The following is a 23,493-nucleotide window of genomic DNA, read 5'->3' on the forward strand; positions in this document are numbered from 1 at the left end:
TGGATCATGCATAGAGACTCCCTGAGCAAACACATTAGAGTAAAGAACAGACACCCTGCCCAATAGCCGCCCCTCAGCCCCCAACCTGCATACCGCTCTCACAATAGGCGAAATCCTGAGAGATACTATGTATATGATATGAGTGTGTGTGTGTGTACATGTGTGTGTACCGTATATGTATGTGTAGTGAGACCCAGAGACCCATCAGAAGTAACAGGATGTCTTAAAATCAGAGTGACATGTTAGTATCCAGTTCTTCTTCTTCTTCTTCTTCTTCTTCTTCTTCTTCTTCTTCTTCTTCTTCTTCTTCTCCTTCTCCTTCTCCTTCTCCTTCTCCTTCTCCTTCTCCTTTTTTGTGGTCTTTCACCAGCTTCAGGTTTCCTGGTAAAAATCTTAATCTTTTGAGAGTACTAATATAAAACTGCAAAGCCAGAGCTGGGAAGTGCCTTTTCCTTGTGTCTGAGAATCCTAACTGTCCCAACATTTGGTTTTCTCTGGAACTCCAAGCCTGCTAAGCCATGCACAGAACTTTGAAAAACTGAGCTGCATTTAGCTGCCTCCTCCCTTCCTGCCCACAGATTCAGTTAGATCCAACTCTAGGCCCTTCCCCCCTCATGCCCCAGCTTCAGTTCCTGGAGCTTTAAAAACTCTTGCCATACTTGTGGCTTGGCCATTGTTTACCAGCCAGACTTGCAGCGGCCTTTCAGGGGCGGGGTTTATTTGCATAACCACTCCCAGACACATCAAATAGTCCAATAGTTGTCCCGCAGGCCTCACAGAGGAGAGGAGGGGGTATAGGCATAATATGAAAGAGAGGATGGATTTGATCTGTTGTTGCCACACGTGAAAGTGAAATGAATCCAGCAGAACACTGGTTGCAACGGATTTCGCCTATTGTGAGAGCGGTATGCAGGTTGGTGGCTGAGGGGAGGCTATTGGGCAGGGTGTCTGTTCTGTACTCTAATGTGTTTGCTCAGGGAGTCTCTATGTATGATCCATCCTTTGATCTTTACAGGTTAAGTGTGGAAACACTCTTTCATTTGGTAGCTAACTAGGGACGGAAATAGAGGACCAAATCAGATGTCCCTGTAAGGGTGCTACAAAGTCAGCCTGACTCGGGGAAAAGTATTCTCTAATCAGTCATTTCATCGTTTGAGCCCCGACAGCACTCTTTGAGATGTCAGAAACTTAGACTGTTATTCCTACAGCCTTGACTAGTCAGTTCCTGCCTGTGCAGGTTCGAACTGAAGCCAGATGGCCGCTGGGAATATGCCCGGACTTGTCCAACAACCTTGTGCATCTGGGATCCAGAGATGAGGAAGAGAGAGGAGGAGGGAATGGATTGGATATTCAGAGCATCCTGCAGAAAACTGAACTACTTAGCCCACCCACGTGGTGCTTGGGCAAGTCCGGGCCTGTGTAAAGAGCAATTTGGCAATGTGTGTGGGGGCTTTCAAATCCAGCCTTGTCACCAGTGACTGAGTTTCATTTGATCACTTGCTGCTGGAAGCCGAGCCCAGGACAGTGATATTTTGATCCGGCCTCACCCCAAACACTGACCAAGACCCAGACAGCTGCAAGAACTGGCGGGGTGCAGGGAGGAGAAGAGACCTGCCAGAGACTAGGCTGGGAAAACAGGCTGGAGGATCTCATTTTGACAGGTTTTGGCGGCAATGGCCAATATCATGTAGGGCAATGGGAGGTAGTAAATTGCGGAACTATTTAGGTACCTCTCCTGTCCCCTTCACATTTAATAAACATAAAATGCATAGTGAATAATATCCCTCTATCACCAAGTTTGAAGCACTAAGCTGTCTACGATAGAGAGGCTGCATCCCTTAGGACTTAACAGACTCATCCTGAGTGGAGGAACACAAATAATACTGTACAAGGCGAATTTTAAAAGTTCAGTGAAAATTCTCTCAAGTAGTCAAGTAAGGACCACATCAACTAAAGCCAGAGAAAAGCAGAAAAGCTGTTCTCTCTCTCTCTCTCTCTCTCTCTCTCTAACTTCTTCTTCTTTTTTTTAGTGTTTTGGGACTTGTTCTGGGTATCTTTAGGACCGGATAGTGTCCCAGGTAGATAAGGCTGGACTAAATGAAACTCTATGTAGCAAGGTGGCTCTTTAGTTCCTGATCCTCCTGCTGCCAACTCCTAAATGCTATAAGCACAGGTATGTGTTCATTAGGCCCAGCTGATTGATTTTCAGTCTTAACACCTTTGATGCTAGAGAATAAAACTATTTGTATTCAAATCTCATTCCACCAAATAGCAACTGTGTGCCTTTGATCGAAAGGCATACAAGGATCCTGAGATTCATTTTGCTCCAGGTAAAGGTTGAATTAACAGCACCAACATCATTGAGTTATTGTGATGAACTGATTTAATCCATGTAAAATGCTTGTACATGCTTAGCATGGTTCAAAATAAGCACTCAATAAATGTTAACCCTTATTATTGAAGGTAGAGTATGTACCACAGATAAGGTTTCAACAGGTGGAAAAAGGAGAGGAGGCATTTGAAGCAGAGAAAACATGAACAACTGCTTGATGGCAAAGAACTCAGAACATGTGAAAGGAACAATAGTCAAGTTGGATGCTTTAGTACAATTGGGAGAGAGTACCAGTCAGATTGGTGGGAAACTACCCGAGACTTTGGATACCTGAGTTTCTGTTTATTTGGCAGAGCATGGTACCGCCACCGTGAGTTTCTGAACTGAAGAAAGATCAGATGTACACTTTAGGAAGAATAGTTAGGTAAATGTGAATCAGCTGGGCACGAAAAAGAGCACACAGAAAAGTGAACAAACGGAAACTGAGGTGGTGGCTGAGTGAACAGAAGGAAGGCAATGTATGTATCAAGTAACACAAACTTGGAAATCCCTTCAGAGATTTGAAATCATGAATTACATGAGATTTGAAAAGGGAAGGATGGAGTTTATCTTTTGCGGTTAACTTACACTTTGAACCAGTACACATTTTCCTCCTACCTTTCTAGAGAGTACAATTTAGAACCTGTTGTTTGGAATCCTAAATGTGTTCATTGTATATTCAATATTTCCATGATGCGTCAGTATTAACTGGTTTCATGCAGTAAAGAGATGTTTCTTCCATCCACGATAGAATCATGAGGAAACCCAGTGAGAAAATCCAAACTTCCCTGTGTTTCTGTTTTCCTGAAAAATGAGAAATAGGTCCCACTGGTTGGAAGGATTAAAAATGATAATCTTCTAAAGGATCTATCCCAATGCTTGAAGAATAGTAGGCTTTTGTGAGTCATATGTTTCTTTTCTAACATTTGACTTCACCTTTAAACAGCCATCTCATCTCTGACAGCACTTCCAGAGGAAAAGTCTTCGCTGTTCTCTAAAAGAAGCCATTATCTGGCTGTGGGGAAATCCTTGACAGCTGAAAGTTTTTCCCTCTGGTTTCAGCCACATTTTCTTATGCCTCTGTTGTGTATTCAGTTGTTCAAGTGGTGCTTTCTGGGGCTACTTACCACACCCTTTTTTTTCTCTTCTGAAAGGTAGGAGCTCTGAAGACCAAAGACCAAATTTCCCTCCATCTTCTATCCCCTGGGAAATCAGCTTGGTTTCTTTCATTTCTCGTGTGATAGTATTAATTAAAATATTTGTCTGCGGTTTTGAATTATACAAAATGGAGGGGCAGCACCTTAAGAGAGATGTCAAGAACTGCAAGAGAAACATAATGGAAGAATGTGACAAATTATTCCTTTCAGTTCTTTCATTGCATCTTTTCTTCACTATAATATGCTTAGAAAGAACTGAGACTTGCTGGGGATCATCTGGTCTTTGTGTCTGAGCCATAACTGCCAGCCAGTTTTCTTCTAATTCACCTGTTTTTCTTCTTTTTTTTTTTTACAGCTGCTTGCATATAAGATGTTGGCTAGATAGATTAATTCTGGCACTAGAGAGGAAGAGAGGAAAATAGCTATTCAACTGCCTTGTGTCAGCTACATTGTCTTTGAAATTTTTCAGGAAGAGGAACCAGGGGCATAGAAACCTAAGACAGGCCACATAGCCTTCCTTTCGTTAGATGTCTTCTTGATCTGTTCCGCTTGAATGCCTTATGACGGGAGTAAGGCACACGTCATTATTGAGAGATGAAGCTTTTGAAGCAGCAGCTATTTTTTCTCTGTTTCCTTTAGAGGATTGGCTCCACCCATATATTCTCCCCTAAGGTGCTTAATGGGAAGAGTACTGGTCAGTTTTTATCATCAGTTTATATATGAGATGGACCATTATTAGAGACGTATGAGAGATGTTAGGATGGCTGTAGTCTGTCTTAGATTAGCATTAACTATATATTTTTCAGTGTTTCTCTAGACATGCTTTCTTGCAAATGATTGGCCTCTTCATTCTGGTTTGGTGGTTTTCTCTTTTGTGACAAAGCCTATCAGAATTTCTAGTGTGTAAAACAATTACCAGCTGAGATTTTAGTGACCGATTATCCATTTTGAAAGATTTACAGTTATTCTATATGTATCCCTAAGAACAACCTAGATGCCCTCAACTGAAGAATGGATAAAGAAAGTGTGGTACATACACAAAATGCAGTATTACTCAGCTGTAAAAACAGTGCCGTCATGAAATTTTCAGGCAAATGGATGGAACTAAGAAAAAAAATCATTCTGAGTGAGCTAACCTAGATCAAGAAAGAGAAACACAGTATGTACTCACTCATAAGTGGATATTAGATATAAAACAAAGGATAAAAAGGATAACTAGACCACAATCCACAGCTCCAGAGAAGCTAGGTTACAAGCAGGATCCTAAGAGGGACATATGAATCACCCTGGGAAGGGGAAATAGATGAGATCTCCTGAGTAAACGGGGGGGGGGGGGGTGAGAGGTGGTAAGTGGGAGGTAATAGGGATGAGAACATGAGGGAACAGGATGGTCCAGTTGGGGGAGGTATGGGGTGGAAGTTCAAGGAAAGATATCTTCATAGAGGGAGCCATTATGGGGCTGCAGAGAAACCTGATGCTAGGAAAATTCCCAGGAAACCACAAGCAAGACCCCTAGCAATAGTGGAGAAGATGCCTAAACTGGCCTTCCCTTGTCATCAGATTGGTGACTACCTTACCTGCCATCATAGAAACTTCATCCAGATACTGATGGAAGCAGATGTAGAGATCCATATGTAAGCACCAGACCAAGCAACGGGAGTCCAGTTGAAGAGAGGGAGGAGGGATTATATGATGAAATGGAGAGGGTCAAGATCATGACAGGGAATCCCACAGAGACAGTTAATCTGAACTGGAGCTCAAGGACTCTAGACCTACAGCTGGAGATTCCACATGGGACTTAACCAGGGTCACTGCATATGGGCGACAGCTGTGTAACCTGGTCTGTTCATGGTACCCCCGGCAGCGGGGCCAAGTTCTATCCCTGGTGCATGAGCTGCCTTTTTGGAGCCCATTCCCTAAAGTGGAATACCTTGATCAGCCTTGATACAGGAGGCAGGGGCTTCGTCCTGCCTCTACTGAATGGGCCAGGCTTTGTTGACTCCGCATCTTATCCTTTCTGAGGAGTGGGTGAGAGTGGGTTGGGGGAGGAAGGGGAGAGTAAAGGAGGGAGGGGAAACTGTGCTTGGTATGTAAAAATGAATAAAATATAAAGAAATAGCAACCCATCTAAAAAGTAAAGTAATTTCCATGTGATATTATGATGGAATCAAACAATAAGGTGTCATTATTTCCAGGAGGTTGTTAGTCACCATTGTGATTAAGCCAAAAAGAGTGGGCAGTACTCTTTCCCTTCCATGAGCCGCCTTTCCCTGACCCAGTATACCCTTTGGTATTTTTCTTGTTGAGAGATTACAAAGCCAATATTATGTTTTGAAGAAAAGAGAAGCTGGATCCTTGGTAACATGGTTAGTCGGCAGTCAGTCCTGAAGGTGGCCTGCCTCTTTGTTATGGGAAATAGACAAGGCAGTGAGCCCTGGGTAGAGACTTACATTATAGTCTGAACAAACTATGTAAATTTGAGGAAAATTGTATTTTTCCCTTGTAGCTCAAGTTTTCTGACTGGGATCATAAAGGTTGAGGTTATCTTGATAGATTCCTGTGGCATTTCATGCCTACATAGTCCCAATTAGTTGTATCTTAAATTTTAATCAGTTGTCAAAATGAAGAAAAAAAAATAAACCATAATGAAAACATATTGTCTTGTGAGTACTGAGCTGCCTGTTACTAAAGGAGTTCAAAGAAAGATGGATGACAGTTTTCTCTGATCAATAAAAACAGGAAGATAACATGACCTTTTGTGTGAGATTTTCAAAATCTAAAATGATTTCTGTAAATTATTTCACAAAAGCATAATTATATGTGAGGTAATAGGTTTATTTTACCACATATTTTTTATAATTCTAACCCTTTCAAGGCCTATGCTCTTTTCCTCTTTTTGAGCATTTTTTCACATAAATTTCTTTTTAAATTTTTTTTAGTTAGCATCCAATACATTAAGTTTCATTGTGACATTTTTGTAAATGTAGATCAGTCTTTCTTATTTATCTTTGCCTTCAATTACCCTTCCCATTTCATGGGCATGGCTTTTAAATGGAGGGTGGAACACCTTTGGCAACAGTATCTCCTTCTCTCTGAATGAGCCTCAACCTCTGGGCTGATTTTCCAAGTCTCATTGTGGAGGTTTTGCCTTGGGTTTTATTACATGTGCCTCCGGCTTTATCCCACAGTTTCTGTAGGATATTTCATTCCCTGGCCTTCTGAGGAAGAAATGTCATATTTGATTACTTTTGGGTAAAAAGGACTGAGGGATTCAGGGTGGTACAATTGGTCTAGATTGCTTAGTAATCTGAACAAAGCCAAAAGTAGTAAGGGAAACCAGAAATTAGAACAGACTTTCCGAGTCACACAGTTTCCAGCCATGTACATAAAGAAATCATATCATGATCTTGATTTCTTTCTGCGATACTCTGCCAAATTTCCTTGGGAAGCTAATGAATCTCCACTTCAAGCACTCTCTGGTAGGTAATTAATTATTTATTGTTCATAGCGAAATTTCATGCTGTCTTATGGTGGTCGATACACGAATCAGTGACTCACTTAGGCTTGAGTGACAGGGAAGCAAATCAGACTGAAATATTGACTCAACATTGCCATGACCTGTGGCTTGTCGCCAATGTCCTTTGCTCCTCTGTGCTGGGTGGGACAGTAACAATAGTCTTGCAGCTCTTCCCATGTGAAGCCCAGTCTGGAGTTTCCAGAGTGCTTTCACATACATTGTCTCATTCTTTCCCTTGAACATATTCCAGAGCAGTTTCTGGACTTGGCTTCTACTGGACATGACTATTTGAGGAGAAATCAAAAGGGTATGTTCCCTTTAAAATCAGCCTAGAATTGATTGACTTTAATTAATTTTATTAATTCTTTTGTTAATCATTTCTCTCTCATATATATGCATATATATGTATGTATGCATAGTTTGGGGGGTTGACCTTTTGTTCTGCTCAATGTATTGTCTTCGAAGTTGTATTTGTGTTCTTGAGAAGTTTATCTTTTTCTGAAGTAGCTATGTGTGCAGGCACACATTCTGAAACTTCACTCGTGTGATTACTGTTTGCCATTGGATGAGTAGAAGTGGCCCCATTTACTGACTAAATTCTACTTCTACAGTGACACCTGCCTTGAAAACAAACTCTATACTTGGGCCCACCTCGGATGAGATATAACCTCTCGCTTTGTGCACTGGAATAAAGGACAAGGTAAACACGTGAGTCACTCTTTAATTGTTTACAGCTCCTTTTTATTTTCCCCGAAGCTGTTATCATGCACAGAAGAAATTCTTAAGCCACTAGGAAAATAGAAAAAGGAGCCAATTAAAAACTATAATAAACACCTTTGTCTCTTAATTATTTCTATGCCAGGCATATGATTTAGCAAATTAAAGCATAAAAAGATAATTTACTTTTAAAATACGGCTTCTAAGGCTCAAATCCAATTCATCAAGCTTTTGTGACAAGCACAATTACCTACCCACTAAGCTATTTTGCTAACTTGCAATTTACTTTTACACAAATCAATATAAAAATTGCACGTCTTAACCCCTTTGTCCACCCCTGTACCATATCTGGCACTAACTCTCACTCCTTAGTTATTAACGTTTTATTATGCATTAGTGTTCCCAGAATCAACTTTTCTCCTGGGTTTCCTTTGTGTGCTGGTGGCTGCTATTTCCTTTCTAGCTTTAAATATGTGTGTCACTTAACATTTTGTTTGTGGCATCCTTCTTTATCCATCTAAGTCTATCCCACTATTTACCTAGTATAATGATTCTTAACCACCAGATGTTTTGATTTAGCCATGGGTGTAGGCATTTCACAAAACTTCCCCAGTAACCTTTTTATGAGGATTATTTAAAGAAAAATCAATTTAATGTTCAGAAAAGTTTTTTTTTCTTTTCACTGAAAATATCTCAAAAAGGAAAAAGATCAGTAAGGTTATGCACTCCTATTTTAGTAGAACCCTGCTTGGGAAGCATGATACACTTATGGATTCTAAACTGCCTTTGAGTCTTAGCTTTCTTCCTTTTTTAATTTTTTTTACTTTATTTTATTATTATTAAAAATTTACACCTCTTCCCCACCTCCCATTTCTCTCGCCCATCCCCCCACTTCCCCTCTCCCTTCCTCTTCCAGTCCAAAGAACAGTCAGGGTTCCCTGCCCTGTGTGAAGTCCAAGGTCCTCCCCCCTCTATCCAGGTCTAGGAAGGTGAACATCCCTTTTTTAACTTTTTAAAGTAAATTTTTTCATCTATTTATCTTACACCCTTCCCTCCAAGCCCCTCCCCCACTTCCTTTTCCACTCCCCAAACCTCTCCTGCTTCATCTCAGTCCAGAAAAAGGCAGATCTCCCATGAGTATCAATAGAACATGGCATATCAAGTTGTAGTAAGACTAAGCACCTCCCCATGTATTACGCCTGGGAAAGGCGTCCCAGTATGAGGAATAAGGTCCCAAAAAGCAAGCAAAAGAGTCAGAGGCAGCCCCTGCTCCCATATACAGAATTTGGCTTTCTTTCTTGCCATGTAAATGAACTTTAGGTAATTTCTCTCTGAGACTCATTTATTCTGTTTTGGTAAAATCTGTCTTAGCTCTCCCCTATGGTTATTGTGAAGATCAATAGAAGTAAGGGACTCTACAAACTATAAGGTTGTTACTATTATTCTGTAGAATCTCTTTTTACCATTTGGTCAAGTAATAAATACTTACATAGTGTCTACTGTGTGACAGGCACTGTTTTAAGTATATTGCATGGGGTAGTAAATATAATGGGTACAATGATATCATAGTTACTTCTCTTTAGAGGAACAATAGTATACATGTTAAGAAGAAACGCATAATGTCTAAGAAATTCATACATACAATGGAGAACAATGAAACAGGAGGAGAATAGGAGGATTAGGGGAATTCTGACTTTAAAATAGTGGCCAAAGAAACCCTATTAAGGGATGATATATTAATAAAGACCTAAAAATTTGAAAGATCCAGTAAAATGTGTATATTTAGGAGAAGATTCTTGGTTTGAGAAGGTATGAAAGCCTTTCACTGAAAATATCCCTGCTTAATTTGACGAATAGCAATGAGATCACTGGGGCTGAAGTGGATACAGTAAGGAGAATTGTAGCCCCCTTGGCTAAAGGTAGCAGAGGAAGTTTTAGGTAGCCAGATTCTATAAGATATCACCGGTCATTAAAAGGATTTCAGTATTTTTGCAAGTAAAAGGAAAAGCCGTTGAAAGAGTTGAGAATAATGTCATCTAACACGTTTTAAAGGATCTCTTCTATATTCTTCTTCTTTCTCCCTCAGTCTCACCCCAAAAAAGAAAAAAATGGGTACATTACCTCTGACTATGGAAGGATGGGAATTCTATTTTACTGATTGTGCTATATGTTCAAGCAATACCGAAAGTCAAAGCTAAAGGAACCCGTATAACTACCCCATTCTTTAGCATTGCTGTATCTGAGAATCAAGGGGTAAACTGTGTAAGTTCCAGAAGCTCAGTTCATACTTGGACGGATTATATCAGAACCTCAAGAGTAGTACCCAGATATCCATATACTTTGAAGCCTCAGAAATATAACTAAGAATGAGGACCGCTGTTCTGAAGTATTTAAAACTAATCAACCTTCTCATGATGACTGTTCAACTTGACTCAGCACTGAGTATCACTGTTACCTTTGGCAGAGCTGTCCCTGGGACCATTTACTCTAAATAAAATAAGAAATAAAAGAAAATGACAAATGGTGAGCAGGAAGAAGGTAAGATGCTTGATAATACAGAGATCTGACAAGAGGAAGCTCAGCTAGAAATGGATCTGGCCCAGATCAGAAAAGAGAACCATGAGAGGCATTGTCTAATCATTTACAACAACATCTGTCCTGCAGGCCAAACATCTGGAATTGATAAGGGCACTATCCAGACTAGAAGTTTGATTTCCAAGGAAAGAATGATTCTCAAGGCCAAGCTGTACCGCTGCTCTGATTTTTGACAGCCCCAAGCACACGGGTGGTGACTGGGCTTACATGAGAGGAATGGACAGGGAATGGGGCAGCTGCTATCTTCATCACCCTTCTTAAATCTCAGGACTTCTGCACTGCCCAGGCAAAACAAATAGCCTAAAGTCCTGAGTTCTTAATTTAGACTCGTCATCCTCCAAGTTCTAGCCATCCTAGATAGAGACCATGCTTCATGCGACAGGCATTTCTGCAAGTTGAGAAGACCAACAGCCACAAATGGTGGCCAGAGGCAGCTGCACACCCAGCCGTGTGACAACCTTACACTCAACAGAAACGTAGCCAGCATCATTTATTCAGGGCACAGTGAGCTAATGTTAGATTATTATTAATGCCAAGCTCGTTGCTTTTCTTTTTCCTGTATGCCTGCACTAACTCTCTTCTAGGTTATTTTCTGAGGAATTAGGACAATGGAAAAAGGCTCACAGATTATGCAGATAGTAGAGAGAGGACAAGGAAAGAATCACTACTCACTTTGCAGTCATGCCAGTCTTACTGGATAAATATTTCTGTGCACATGTTTAATAAGATATTCATTTAATAATATCATATTAAGTACATATACATGTGCAAACACATTGAATATAAAATTGGGGTGAAAAGTTGAATGAAATAAATCATTTGGACCAAGAGGATATTTGAGTATTTAACTTGAAAAAAATGAAGGTCACCTTTCTCCAAAAAACCTGAAGCATAATTCATATAACATAAAATTTACCATTTTCAATTATACAACTTCTTGCTTTATAATATATTACAAGGTTCTACTATGTAATTCCTGGTCATTTTCATTACACATTACATAGACACTGTCTCCTCCTCCTAGCACATGGCAAATGCTAAACCTACTTTTTGTCTCTGTGGATTGTGTATTTTGAATATCATATAAATGAAGTCACATTATTGTCCTTCCATGTCTAGCTATCTCACTTAAGTATAATATTTTAAAGACTGATTACACATTATAGCGTACATTATATATTTTATTCCTATGAATAATGCTTTGTTGTACAGACATCAAGCTCTGTATATCAACTTTGTTTATAAGTTGATGGACATTTGATTTTTTTATTGTCTGTTATTATGAACATGCCACCAGGAACATATATGTACCAGGTTGTGTGTGAACATGTGCTTTCACCTCTTATCATATATATTTAGGGGTCTATGTTTAGGAAGAATTGTTATATTATAGGACAATACTATGTTTCATATTTTTAAGAACCAATAAATCACTTTATATAAATGGTGCACTATTTAGACTCTCAACAACAGTGTATGGAATCCTAGTTGTTTACATCTTCCATGACAGTTGATTATTCATATTTAAGAAAAACATATAGCCACCTACTGCATATAATGAAATGTTTTCTTATAATTTGAATTTGGATTCTGACTGAGCACACATTCACGTGCTTGTCGGTCACTTGTCCTTTTTCAGAAGTGTCTGCTTAAAGGCTCAGCTTATTTTATGTTGTACTTTTTAAGATTTGAGTTGTAAGAATTCTAATTATATTCTAGGTACAAATATTTTTTAGTTATATAATTTGAAAATTTTAGTTGGTTGGTGGTGGTGCACGCCTTTAATCCCAGTACTTTGGAGGCAGAGGCAGGTGGATCTCTGTGAGTTGGGGGCCAGCCTGGTCTACAGAGTGAGTTTCAGGACAGTCATAGCTACACAGAGAAACCATGTCTCAAAAAACAAACAAACAAACAAACAAAAACCCCAAAACAAAAATGTTGTGAGCTTATTTTTTTATTTTATTAAACTTTCTTTTTATTTATTCTTTGTGTCTTTCAATTCATGCATGTCAATCCCTTTAGTTTCCCATCTCTTCATATCTGGCCTCTGCCTTTGCAACCTTAGCCTCAAAATATAAAATTTAAGAGAAAGAAGAAAAAAGGAGAAAAGGAAAAATCTTGTTATGGAAGTTGCAATGTGACACAGTGAGTCACACAGTAAACCCTTTTATCTATGTATCTTTATTTGTAAGTGTTCATCACAAAGAGTCATTGGTCTGATTCTACACTTCTTGTTTCTGCTACACGATTGATGCTGGACTCTCACTGGCACTCCTCTTAGATATCCTGTGGTTGCCCTGTGTCATGGCAATCCCGCAGACCAACCCCTTCATGTGCTGGGATGCATGCTGGGCTGGGCCCAACTCATAACCCTTATTCTGGGCCTGGGTAGTGGCATGGTTGGTCAATCCCTCCAGTTCTCCCTTGTTTTCACCACCAGGGTGAGCTCTCTAGCATTTCCCTGGCTAGTTCATCCCTTGCAATGATGAGCAAGAGCCAGGGCCATTTCTTCTACTCCCATGCCATAAGGGTCAGCTCTAGCACACTTACACCTTCAGGACCAGTTCTCTAGTGCTGCCCAGACGAGGTGTAGAGAGCACTCTGCCAAGTGCTGCAGCTCATGAGGGGCAGGGAGAGTTCTACCAATTTTATCCCTCAGGGTCAGATTTCTCACCTGCTACAGGCAGCAGGGTGTGGGGAGGCATGTCTCTCAATATGGTAGATGGTGGGCAGGGCCAGATCCCCCATGCTCATGTTCTTGGGCAGTTCACCCACCTCCCTGTCAATAGGGTCAGCTCTACTGTGCTGCCCAGGTTGGGTGCAGTGTCTATTTTCCCCTGAGTGTTGCCACCGGCAACTGGGGGAGTGTCATCTCCCTCACCCAGCACAGGTGTCAGGGGCAAGCAGGAGGGCATCTTTCCTCCACCCTCAGAGCTAGCTCACCAGTGTCTCTGCAAACAGGGTCAGCTCTACTATGCTGCTCAGACGAGCATCAGGGCCCACTTTCCTTAGTGTTGCAGCAGGTGATGGGGAGGGATAGCTCCCTCATCTACCGTAGGTGGTGAGGGGCAAGGGGTAAAGGTGGGCATCTCTCCGCCACCCACACTGCTTCATGACAGAAGAGTAGTGGGGATAGCTCTCCCATGATCACAACTTTGGGTGAGGGAGCTCACCCACAGCTCCACCAACAGGGTTGGCTCTGTTGTGCTGCCCAGGTGAAATGCAGGACCTGCTCTCCTGAGTGCTGCAGTTGATGGGACTTAGAGGCAGCTCTCCTACCTCTCCTTCACCTATACTGCCACATGGCAGACTAGGGGCGGGGCCAGATCTTCCAAGCTCACATTCTTGGGGCAGGCTCACCTGTGTCCCCATCACCAGGTCAACTCCCCTGTGCTCCCCAGATGAAGTGCAGGGCCAACTTTCCCAAATCTTGCTGCTGTTAAAGGGGAAGGTCAACTCCCTTGCCTGCTGGAGGATGTACAGGCAAGGGGGAGTGCATCTTTCCCTTGCCCCCACCACCACACAACACACAAGGGAAGCAGTATCAACTATGCCCCTCTCATGTCCTCAGGGCTGACTCTCCCATGTTCCGGTCTATAGGATCAACTCTACTGTGCTACCCAGGCAAGGGGCCGCAACCGGTGAGGTATTGGGCCAGATATCTGACCTGCTGAAGGTGCTGAATGGAGGAGGGCATCTTTCCTTCACCCACACCACCGCATGGCAGAGGAAAGGGGCATAACCTGTTCTAGCATTTTCACTCACGCCCCTGAGAACAAGGTCACCTCTATTTTGCTGCCCAGGTGAGGTATAGGACCCTGTCTCCTGGCTGCTTCCACCAGTGAGGGGCAAGACCAGTTCTCCCTAGGATTGCAGCCTGTGAGGTGCTCGGGCAACTCTGTACAGCCCTTTCCTCTCTGCCTTCAGTGGTATCAGGAGCCATGGAAATCAACACAGTCCTTGGTTGCATCAGGGTCATGAATCCAGACATGGGTCCAATAATCTTAGCTTATTTTAAATTGCGTTTTTAAAATTTTTAAGTTATAAGAACTCTCACTATACTCTAGGCAAAAATACCTTATTAGTTATATGATTTCTAATTTCTTATCTTTTGTGTGAATTATTGTCCATCTTTATTTTTAAAACATTTTAATCTTGATTAACATGTATTAATTTTTACATATTAATGAGGTTCAGAGTGTTATTTTAATATATTCACCCAATGAAAACCAATCACCTTAATTTGTTTCCTTCTCCTTCTTTCCTGATGTTTCTTTTAAAATTAATCTTAAAAAAATAACAAATATCAACTAATCGTTTATTGAGCGTGTTCAAAACCAAGATGTAGGAGTGTTAACATACAAGTGGGCCAGAGAAGAGTGAGCTGGTGCCAGGTGGTGTGTTTCCATGCTGGGTACTGCTTCACGACCAGCCTTGAAGTGCCAGATGTTGTCATTGGCTGCTTTGGAGATCTCCCCACAAAGCTATCATGTGGGAGAGAAAAAATACTACCCAACAATTCATGAGAGGGAAAAAAAGGCAGAATTTCTCTTCTTGATTCTCTCCTATCTCCCTTTATCTATTAGTCAAATTTTATCCCGGAGTATTACCTATCCCACAAGTCTGGGATTCTATGGCTATGAAGAATTTCAGATCCCATCTCCTACGGTAGGGAATTCCATTCGAGTCTAGTGGGAAGGTACAGAAACCCTACCTATGTGAATAGCCGTGCCAGAGAGAATCTAATGTGGTGCCTACACTATATTCATTGTAGCCTAAGACTCTTATTGTTATTTTCTAGAAGATGATGAAATAAAACATGGTGTTAAAAGACCTTTCCCTAGGTCATTTTTCAGTAAGCACTAGTTTTATTTTTTTAACATAAACCTGGTGCTGAAGACTGTGGAAGACCCAGGTAGAGATCCTGGACTTTATGGACCAAGTAAACAAGGGTCATTAAAGGGGTCTGAGGTGAAGAGTGGCAGAAGATAAGTTTTTTTAAGCCTTTATCTCTGTTCCATTTTCTCATCTGACTAAAAGTGTATAGTATGTGGCTTGGAGAGACAAGAGCATCAGACACTATTTTTGAAGGTTTTGAGGTATCCCTGGTGAGGTCAGCAGCTTTATTTGGGCTTTAATCCCACAGCCTAATACTCCTTCCTCTATTTAAACCTTTTCATATCAAAGGGATGAGCTAGTCTGAGGCAGTGAGGTCAGGGGTTAGAGAGCCATAGAAAGGAGAATATTACCTAAAGCTCCTGATTAGGTCTAAGAAGACCTTGGGTCTTTCTCCATTTGGCCCGAGGTTCTAGGCAAACTAAAATCCATTGATGAGTTCTCTGTTGCTACCTAGATGGTTACATGTCATGAACTGTAAGCTGCAGTCATTATGTCCATAAGGTCAGTATCTAGTGTATATTCACATAACATCCAAGCACATGAGGGCATGTGCAGTGTTTTATACATGTAGGGCTTCTTACCTGTATCTTTATTTCAAGACAGATAAGGTGAGAACATTTAGTATATACCTTTCCACAGCTGCCATACTGGCATAAAGAAAGACTTGAAACCCAGAGTTTCCTCTTGAGTGCCTTTTGGCTTTCTCTTTACTGTGTGGAGCTCCTGTGGGCTACTCAAACAAGAGAGGGCCTGCCTGGCAGGTGCATTGTGAAATTCAAAAGTAAACAGACTACTAATACCCAGCCACAGTAATTCAAAATTCATCGAGATTTCTGATAAATAGCATCTCATGAGTAGTAGAGGATGTAGCCCGGCCCAGTAGATGGCAGGCCTGATACTAGTACCATTTCATGTGTTGAAGAGGCTGTTTTAGAAGGGAACAAGCATCCTGCAGTATATGGGTTTTGGTGATGGATATGATTGAGATGCCACTGGAAGCCGAAACTGGAAGGCTCAGGCTCACTACAGGATATCATACTTTCCCTGAAGGTCATGGCCATTCCTGGAAGCCCAGGCCTTCCTCATGGCATTGTGTGGGACCCAATTGTAAATCACACTCCCTGGCTAAAAGGGAGCTGCTCCCTGAAGGGGTAAGAGTCTGCTGGGAGCAGTAGCCCACGTTATCCTTAGTGACATAGTGAATTATGATTACTTTTTACTCAGACTTTGCCTAAGTGACTCAACAGACCAAAAAAATGTGTGTGTGTGTGGGGGGGGGACTTCAATTTCTTCAGACTCTGAAAACAATGATGAATGCTTGATGACCCATGGTTGTAAGGGATGTGCATTCTTTTTCCAGAAAAGAAGCATATTCAGAACTAACAGCAACTTTTCCTTCTCTAGAGGTGTCTGCTGGACAGACCATCAGGATCTGAGTTCTTGAGCTGCCTACTCATGTTGTCCAGAATTCAGCTCCACTTTTGGACTCCAGGGTTCAGAGTCACTTCAGATCGGAGGGGAGGCTATTTCCTAGTTTCCTAATCACATTTTGAGACAAAAGCATTTTGGATTTTTAAGTACTAAAATATATAAAAACTTGTCTTCTCACCCTGCCCTTTGGTTGCTTCTGGTATTTTGCTAAAGCTTAAAAACATTATTATCTGAGCTCCCAAGAATTTAAGCCCATCTGATTTGATCAAAACAACTTTAAATTATACATTTTAATATTTCTTATGAAAAAAATCATATAAACAAGAAACAAAAAGGTGATTTCTATATTTAAATTTAGATGACATATAAATGGCAGTGAAAATATATAATGACAGAAACTATAATGACAGTCACCTGCAGGAAGGTGTCATGTTTCCTGGAAAAGGGGTACAAGTAGGCAATGTAACCTGAGTAGGCAATGTAAAGATTCTATATGTTTACATGGATAGTATTTCCTGTCACAAAGCTCAGAATTTGTCCTCTGCATTTGAGATTTCTTCAACGTTCATCTATTTTCTTGGACTATATTTTTCTTCCTGTTTTGTTGGGCAAGGTGGCGGCAGAAAGAATTTTTCAGTGTGACTTGTTTTGGTACAGTTGAGTGGATTTTGAACTTTGGCAGAAGCATAAAGAACCCCACCCAGCCTGTGTCATGCTCCAGGAGAGAAGACAAGAGAGGCCTGATACTTCCTTTCATTTCCCCCCTTTCCACTAATGGAATGAGATAAAAAGAACACAGTCCCACGTCAAAGATCAGCCAGAGCACTAGGATGTGACAATAAAAGTGATTGTTCGGTGGGAAATGACCTGCTACTCAGTAAAGTCCCTAACATCATCCCCCTCGCAGTTAATTTGTATATATTTTCTTTGCATTTCCATTTCAGAAGTAATTATCTCAGAAAACTTTCTAAGCCTTGTTCACTGTGTTCTTATATGGGAATATCCTGATGGAAAAATATTCAACGAACACTAATACAGTGTTCATTTTAGCCAAGGTGACTTAGATACTGCACACATTGAAGGGCACATGTGCTTAAGCATCATGTTGTTGGTGGGAGCAGTTACCAAGGAGGGATGTCTTCTGCAGACACCCGCTTCTTTGCTGTGACTTCCATGTTCCTGATGACATGGGCCATTGAAGTATTTTATGTGCTTCACCCTTTTTTTTCCTGCAAATGCCTGGAGTGATAAATGCAATTTCCCTTGAATTCTTTACACTTCTAAAAAAAAAATCTCTTGTAAACTAGGGGCAAATGTAAAGAGAAGTGTCTAATAACCATGTAGTAGCACTTGCACACAGCTCCATACTAGGTCCTATTTTTTTTTCTTTTTTTTTTGGCTTTTCGAGACAGGGTTTCTCTGTAGCTTTCGAGCCTGTCCTGGAACTAGCTCTTGTAGATCAGGCTAGCCTCGAACTCATAGAGATCCACATGCCTTGGCCTCCTGAGTGCTGGGATTAAAGGTGTGTGCCACCACCACGCGACCATAGTAGGTCCTTTAGCATAAGAACATCTAGTTCTTTATAAATTACCATGGAGGGTGTGTATTATTAAAATAAAAAAATTAAGGTTAAAATAAAAAAAAATTTAAAGGCTGGCACATGGCAGAGTTCTGATTCACATCCAAGTCTGCTTGGAATGGGTTTACAATGAATTGTCTGGAAAAGCACTATTGGAGAGAGAAATGATCTAAGTTTCTGAGACACATACATAATTAATCATAGATCAGGAAAGTAAGTGTGCTCACAAACTAACAAACAGCAAGCGCTGTTGGCTTACTATTTCTGTACTAACTTGGTGTTGGGCATTAAGATTCTTTACTAAAAAATTCATAGGTCTGACTGTGCATTGCTGACTTGTTCAAAACTACATCTTCTGTAACACTTAGGAGGAGGACAGAGTCAGTAATAGGATATTTAAGAATAGTTGTATTCACAATGTCTGATTATTCTTTCTTATTCTTACCATAAATTAACATCTGCTGTAGGACACTGCTATTCACAGGAAATAGTTTCATATAAGGCCTCACATTATTGATGGTGATGACCTTTATTAGTTATTAGGCAGTTTTATCAATATAACCAGGATACTTCAGAACAGTCTAGCATACAGATGGCTTTGTTTCTTTTCAAAGAAAATAGTTTTCAAACTCCAATTGACAATTTAATTTATGTTTTGGATAATTGTTTTTATTAAAATAACAAGAGGGACAAAAAAAAAAATCTGTGTTTATTTGCTATGTCTGGGTATGTGTGCAAAGCCTACCTAGACAGGAATCTCAAACTAGGGCTAAAGGGAGATACTATGTGTTCAGGCAATTTAATTTTTATTGGGTGAATTGGGCTTTGGAAACCAAAGTGAAAATAGGCCAGTAGCTTCCGTGAAAAATTTCAGGCGCTTTTGTTAAGAATTTATCTTCAAAGGAATTTTGCTTTGTGGATCCTGTCAATGTCTGTCTGTCTTTCTTTCTTTCTTTCTTTCTTTCTTTCTTTCTAAAGAAAACCACGCAGGAAAAGTTTTCTCTAGACAATCCATGCTGGATTTGTTACCATAATCCTGAATTCCATTGTTGTTGAGTGTTAAGAGACTACTAATAGTTTTTGTCCCCAATGAGAAGTATAGAGAATGAAGATGGGAAGCTTGCCTTCTGAGGCTGACAGTTGGAAACAATAGAGGAGAAAGTGTGTTCATTTTGTGCCAAAAGTGAATTTCATAGGACACCTTCCATTGAGTGAAGAAATTAGAAAGAAGAGTTATTGGGAAAAGTTATACTTCAACAAAAATGCCAGCTAACACATATATTTCTATTGGTGACCTTTGTGGAGATGATTGGTGGTCACACTGTCCTCTCTTATAATTAGAAGCATATATTAAGGTCTATCAGTATGTTGAGAACCCACCTGAAATACAGTCTTACAAGAGATTGGGAGTAACAAAAAATGTCCCATCATGAGTTTTATTTTAGAGAGAAGGGCACCATGTTATAAAAATTGTGTTTGTGCAAAGCCACCTATCTCCATATTAACACTGTTTTACTTGTATAGTTTTTCATGATTACTTAAGGAATTTAACACATTTAATCCTTTCAAAAAGCTGTCTGGTGTAAAAGACAGAAGCATGATGTTCATTTTCTTCAGTTTAAGTAACTGAGGTCATTAGTAATCCATCCAAGACTGCAAGTTGAAATGGAATGGGCCTGTCAGGGTAATCAGACAGTTTGGCAAAGAAGAATCATGTTTCATTTTTTTTTCATTCACAAATAAAGATATTTTTCACATTGCTTAAGTTAAAAAATATCAAAAGTATTTGCAAATATAACAAAATAAGTGTGAAAGTGATTTTTAAATTCTTAAGAGATTTTTACATATTTGTTTGTAGCCACGAGAAAGAATCCAACTAACCAAGCAGTGGTGGCACACACCTTTAATCTCAGCAGTTGGGAGGCAGAGGCAGGCAAATCTCTGTGAGTTCAAGGCCAGCCTGTTTTATAGAGCAAGTTCCAGGGCAGGTTCCAAAGCTACACAGAGAAACCCTGTCTCAAAAAGAAAAAGAAAGAAAAAAGAATCCAACAGTTTTACTTATTTATTCTTTTGCTTGCTTGTTTCTTTGTTTATTGACAGTGAGCTCCTGGTAGAGCTGAACATTTCTTTGTCCCTGTGCCTTTGTGATTTTTTTTTACTTGTAAAGTGGAATTTATAATAATTTGTGTCATTATTTTTTGAGAATCAAATATATTGCCACATAGGAAGCATTTAGAAGAGTTCTAGGCACACCATCTGTACTCTAAAAGTTTTACCTATATTAGTTTCCCTTCTTTGGCCATTCTCACTAAAAGCCACAGTTAAGAAGACACAGAAACAAGGTGTCAGGAAAGCCCCTGCTTGAAAATCTTCTGGTTTTCTCAGTAGCAATTGTTTTCTGTACCCATAGTTTCTTCATCATGGATTGTCAAGAAAATGAGTACCGGGACCAATGGGGGCACTGTGTCACCTGCCAGCAGTGTGGCCCTGGACAGGAGCTCTCCAAGGTAAACTCTTCTGATCAGTGCTTTTTTTTTTTTGTACATCTAAGAAACCAGGAAGTGTGTGTGTGTGTGTGTGTGTGTCTGTCTGTCTGTCTGTCTTGTGAAAGAAATAAAGAAACAAATGTTTAAGAAAAAAATTAAGAAAGAACAATATTAGAAGTTCCATCCATTCTTGGCTCTTATTATTTCAGTTCAGTTAAGCATATACAATGAAATACAAATCGTATGCAATAGTAGTCAGTGTTCAATCACGAAGTGAGGCTAGCAGACTCAGAGGCCAGGGAGAGCTTAATGCAATACTATGATACCTCATAAAGAGATATGTACATATCAAGGTTCAGAATTTTTGCATTCGAGATATCTGTTAAACAAAGCAAAGTACATTTAATTAGGTTTAGAAACAAAATACCAGGTTTGGGGAATGTGGAAGAATCAAGAAAGCTAATGTGGCCTCTGTTCTGAAGGGTCTGCTTTACTAAGAAAACTGTCTGAGAAAGGATTCGGCAATAGGAAACAGGTGAAGCATAGAATGGTCCAATTAAAGGTAAATTTTTGAATAAAAAGAAACGCAATGAAAACTGAGATCAAGGCAGGGACTCCTTAGTTTTTACTTACTTCACATCCCCTGTTGTTTCTTCAATTGGGGATGATATTAGAGTTTACTATAAAGGCTAGAAGAAGAAAGTCAGTAAAGTTTCTGTATGCTCGTGCTTGTTTTTGCACATTTATTCATTCATCAATTACTTACCTCACATTTGCAAAGTGGCCAGTATGATTGTAGGTATCTCTCTCTTCTCCCTCTGTCTCTGTCTCTCTCTGTGTCTCTCTCTGTGTCTCTCTCTGTGTCTCTCTCTCTCTCTCTCTCTCTCTCTCTCTCTCACACACACACACACACACACACACATTGAGGGCCCAGGAACAGAATTATGTTGATGTGATGCAGTGATGTGATTCAGAGTGGGAGCTGGGAAGAGCTCCCTGAGTAACTGCTTTCTGGGAATGACGCAGAGCTAATGCAGTCCCAAGTGAAGTACAAATTAGTATTGTTTCATGCATAAGAAGATTAACACGGCTGATTCATAAATAAAGAAAGGGGAAGGAAAATATAGGTCAGACAACTTGGGAACTTTGATGAGAAACATCTTTTTTTCTAAGGGCACTAAGAATCTTCTGGGGTTTTTAAGTAAATAGCATGTTCTATCGACTAAAAGAAATAAAAAAATATTTATCCTAATTCCTTCTTCCATTTATAAGTTAAAAAAATAAAAAGACTAAAGCCCAAGGCTATCAAAAGATAGTATTAACTCTAGTTTTAACATGTATTCTACAGAGGGATGCCCAAAGTGTTGTGGAGGAATTCCAAGGCCATGACAAGGCTACCACAGGATAGGTCATATTGGTTATTAGGACGAATCTAATGCAACAAATTTCTTGTCTTGACAAAAATATCTCTTTTAAGTACCACATCAGACTTCATGATAAATGGTTTATAAATGTTCCTCTCGTGTACATGGTTATTACCTTTAAAATCATCTGCATTGGCAAACCTGCACTTCTTTGAGGGAAAAAAGAGGTCTGTTAATCTGTCAAGCTGCTGTCATGAAATCCAGAAAAGGAAGACCATGATGAAAGTTCCGTTTGACTTAGTGCCTCTCTGACTGCCATTTACTTCCACACCACTTGAAAGTTCAGAAAAAAGCCACATATATGGCAATACTGCTTCTGGAAAACTTCTAACTATAAAGAATTTCTATTCATCTGGTCATCTCTACTTTGTAAAGAACTCTCTCAAGAACATTATTTTGTTTAGTTTTGTAACTGTCCTGCCAGGAAACTGTTGTGAACCTCATTTTACAGACTAGACAACCACAGTTCAGAAGAGTGTGTGCAACTTGTTCAGTGACCGTGAATGCCGAAGAAATACATTTGGAGTCAGGTACGACTGGGTCCCGTCTTTCTTTCAAATTAAGTAGGATGCATTAAATTGAAAGTAACATTTTCCAGAAGAAGACATACCAATAACCTACAGGGCCATGAAACCATGCTCTACCTCACTAACCAGGGAAAGACTTTTCAAACAACACGATTTTGAAAAGAAATAATACTGAAGATTTTGCTTTTAATGCTGGTAAGGATGTAGAAAAAGAACTCTTCCACACTGTCGTAAGAATAAAGTCGTATTGTAAAATAGCTTAGATGTTTCTCAAAAAAAAAATTAAAAATAGACATTTTTAGGGAAGTTGGCAGATTAGAGACCTCATGATGCAAGCCACTGAAAGAAAACAGGAGAGAACAGGGTCATCTTTATCCTTGCAAGAGACAGTAGCTCTAAATGGGCTTATTAAGCCAAGTGAGATCTCTGTGGGGAAGCAGACAAGAGTGGCTGTGAACTAGTGCCTAGCTGCACAAATTGGCTCTGGTGAGGTAATTGGAAACCACAGGGAAGCACTTTGCAGTACACACACTCAGCAGAGCTGCTGTAGCAGTTAGCTGAGAACCAAGGACTGGCTAGCAATTGGAGATGAGGCCTTGGAACTAAAGCTTTCCTTCTCACAGCAGGGTTCCAGTTGAGGTTAAGCGGGAATTGCGGGACCAAAGCTCATACCGCCTTCCCCTTTCTGAGTACCAGTACACTGTGGCAGAGCCTGAAGAAAGATCTGCCACAAAAACTGAGAGCTGGGTGGGTCCAGGGCCTGAAATGTGGTAGGGCAATTGACACACTC

At 40.2% G+C, this 23,493-nt stretch overlaps 1 protein-coding gene across 2 annotated transcripts in view; it reads left to right on the forward strand.

Annotated features, from left to right (window-relative positions):
* The first annotated feature begins 812 nt into the window (after positions 1-812).
* LOC121443138 (tumor necrosis factor receptor superfamily member 27-like) overlaps positions 813-23,493 on the forward strand; it is a 46,406-nt gene continuing 23,725 nt past the window's right edge. The window contains exons 1-3 of one of the 2 annotated variants that reach the window (XM_041644818.1): positions 813-905; positions 7,657-7,745; positions 20,677-20,773. In XM_041644818.1, the coding sequence (XP_041500752.1) occupies positions 20,687-20,773 (87 nt within the window). In that variant the 5' untranslated portion in view covers positions 813-905; positions 7,657-7,745; positions 20,677-20,686. Of the gene's footprint in view, positions 914-7,656; positions 7,746-20,676; positions 20,774-23,493 lie in introns of both variants that reach the window. The other variant, XM_041644816.1, reaches the window with a different exon arrangement.

Source organism: Microtus oregoni, unplaced genomic scaffold (assembly GCF_018167655.1).
Source record: "Microtus oregoni isolate MIOR12 unplaced genomic scaffold, Mior012 000100F_ref0000014, whole genome shotgun sequence".
Classification (NCBI taxonomy): domain Eukaryota; kingdom Metazoa; phylum Chordata; class Mammalia; order Rodentia; family Cricetidae; genus Microtus; species Microtus oregoni.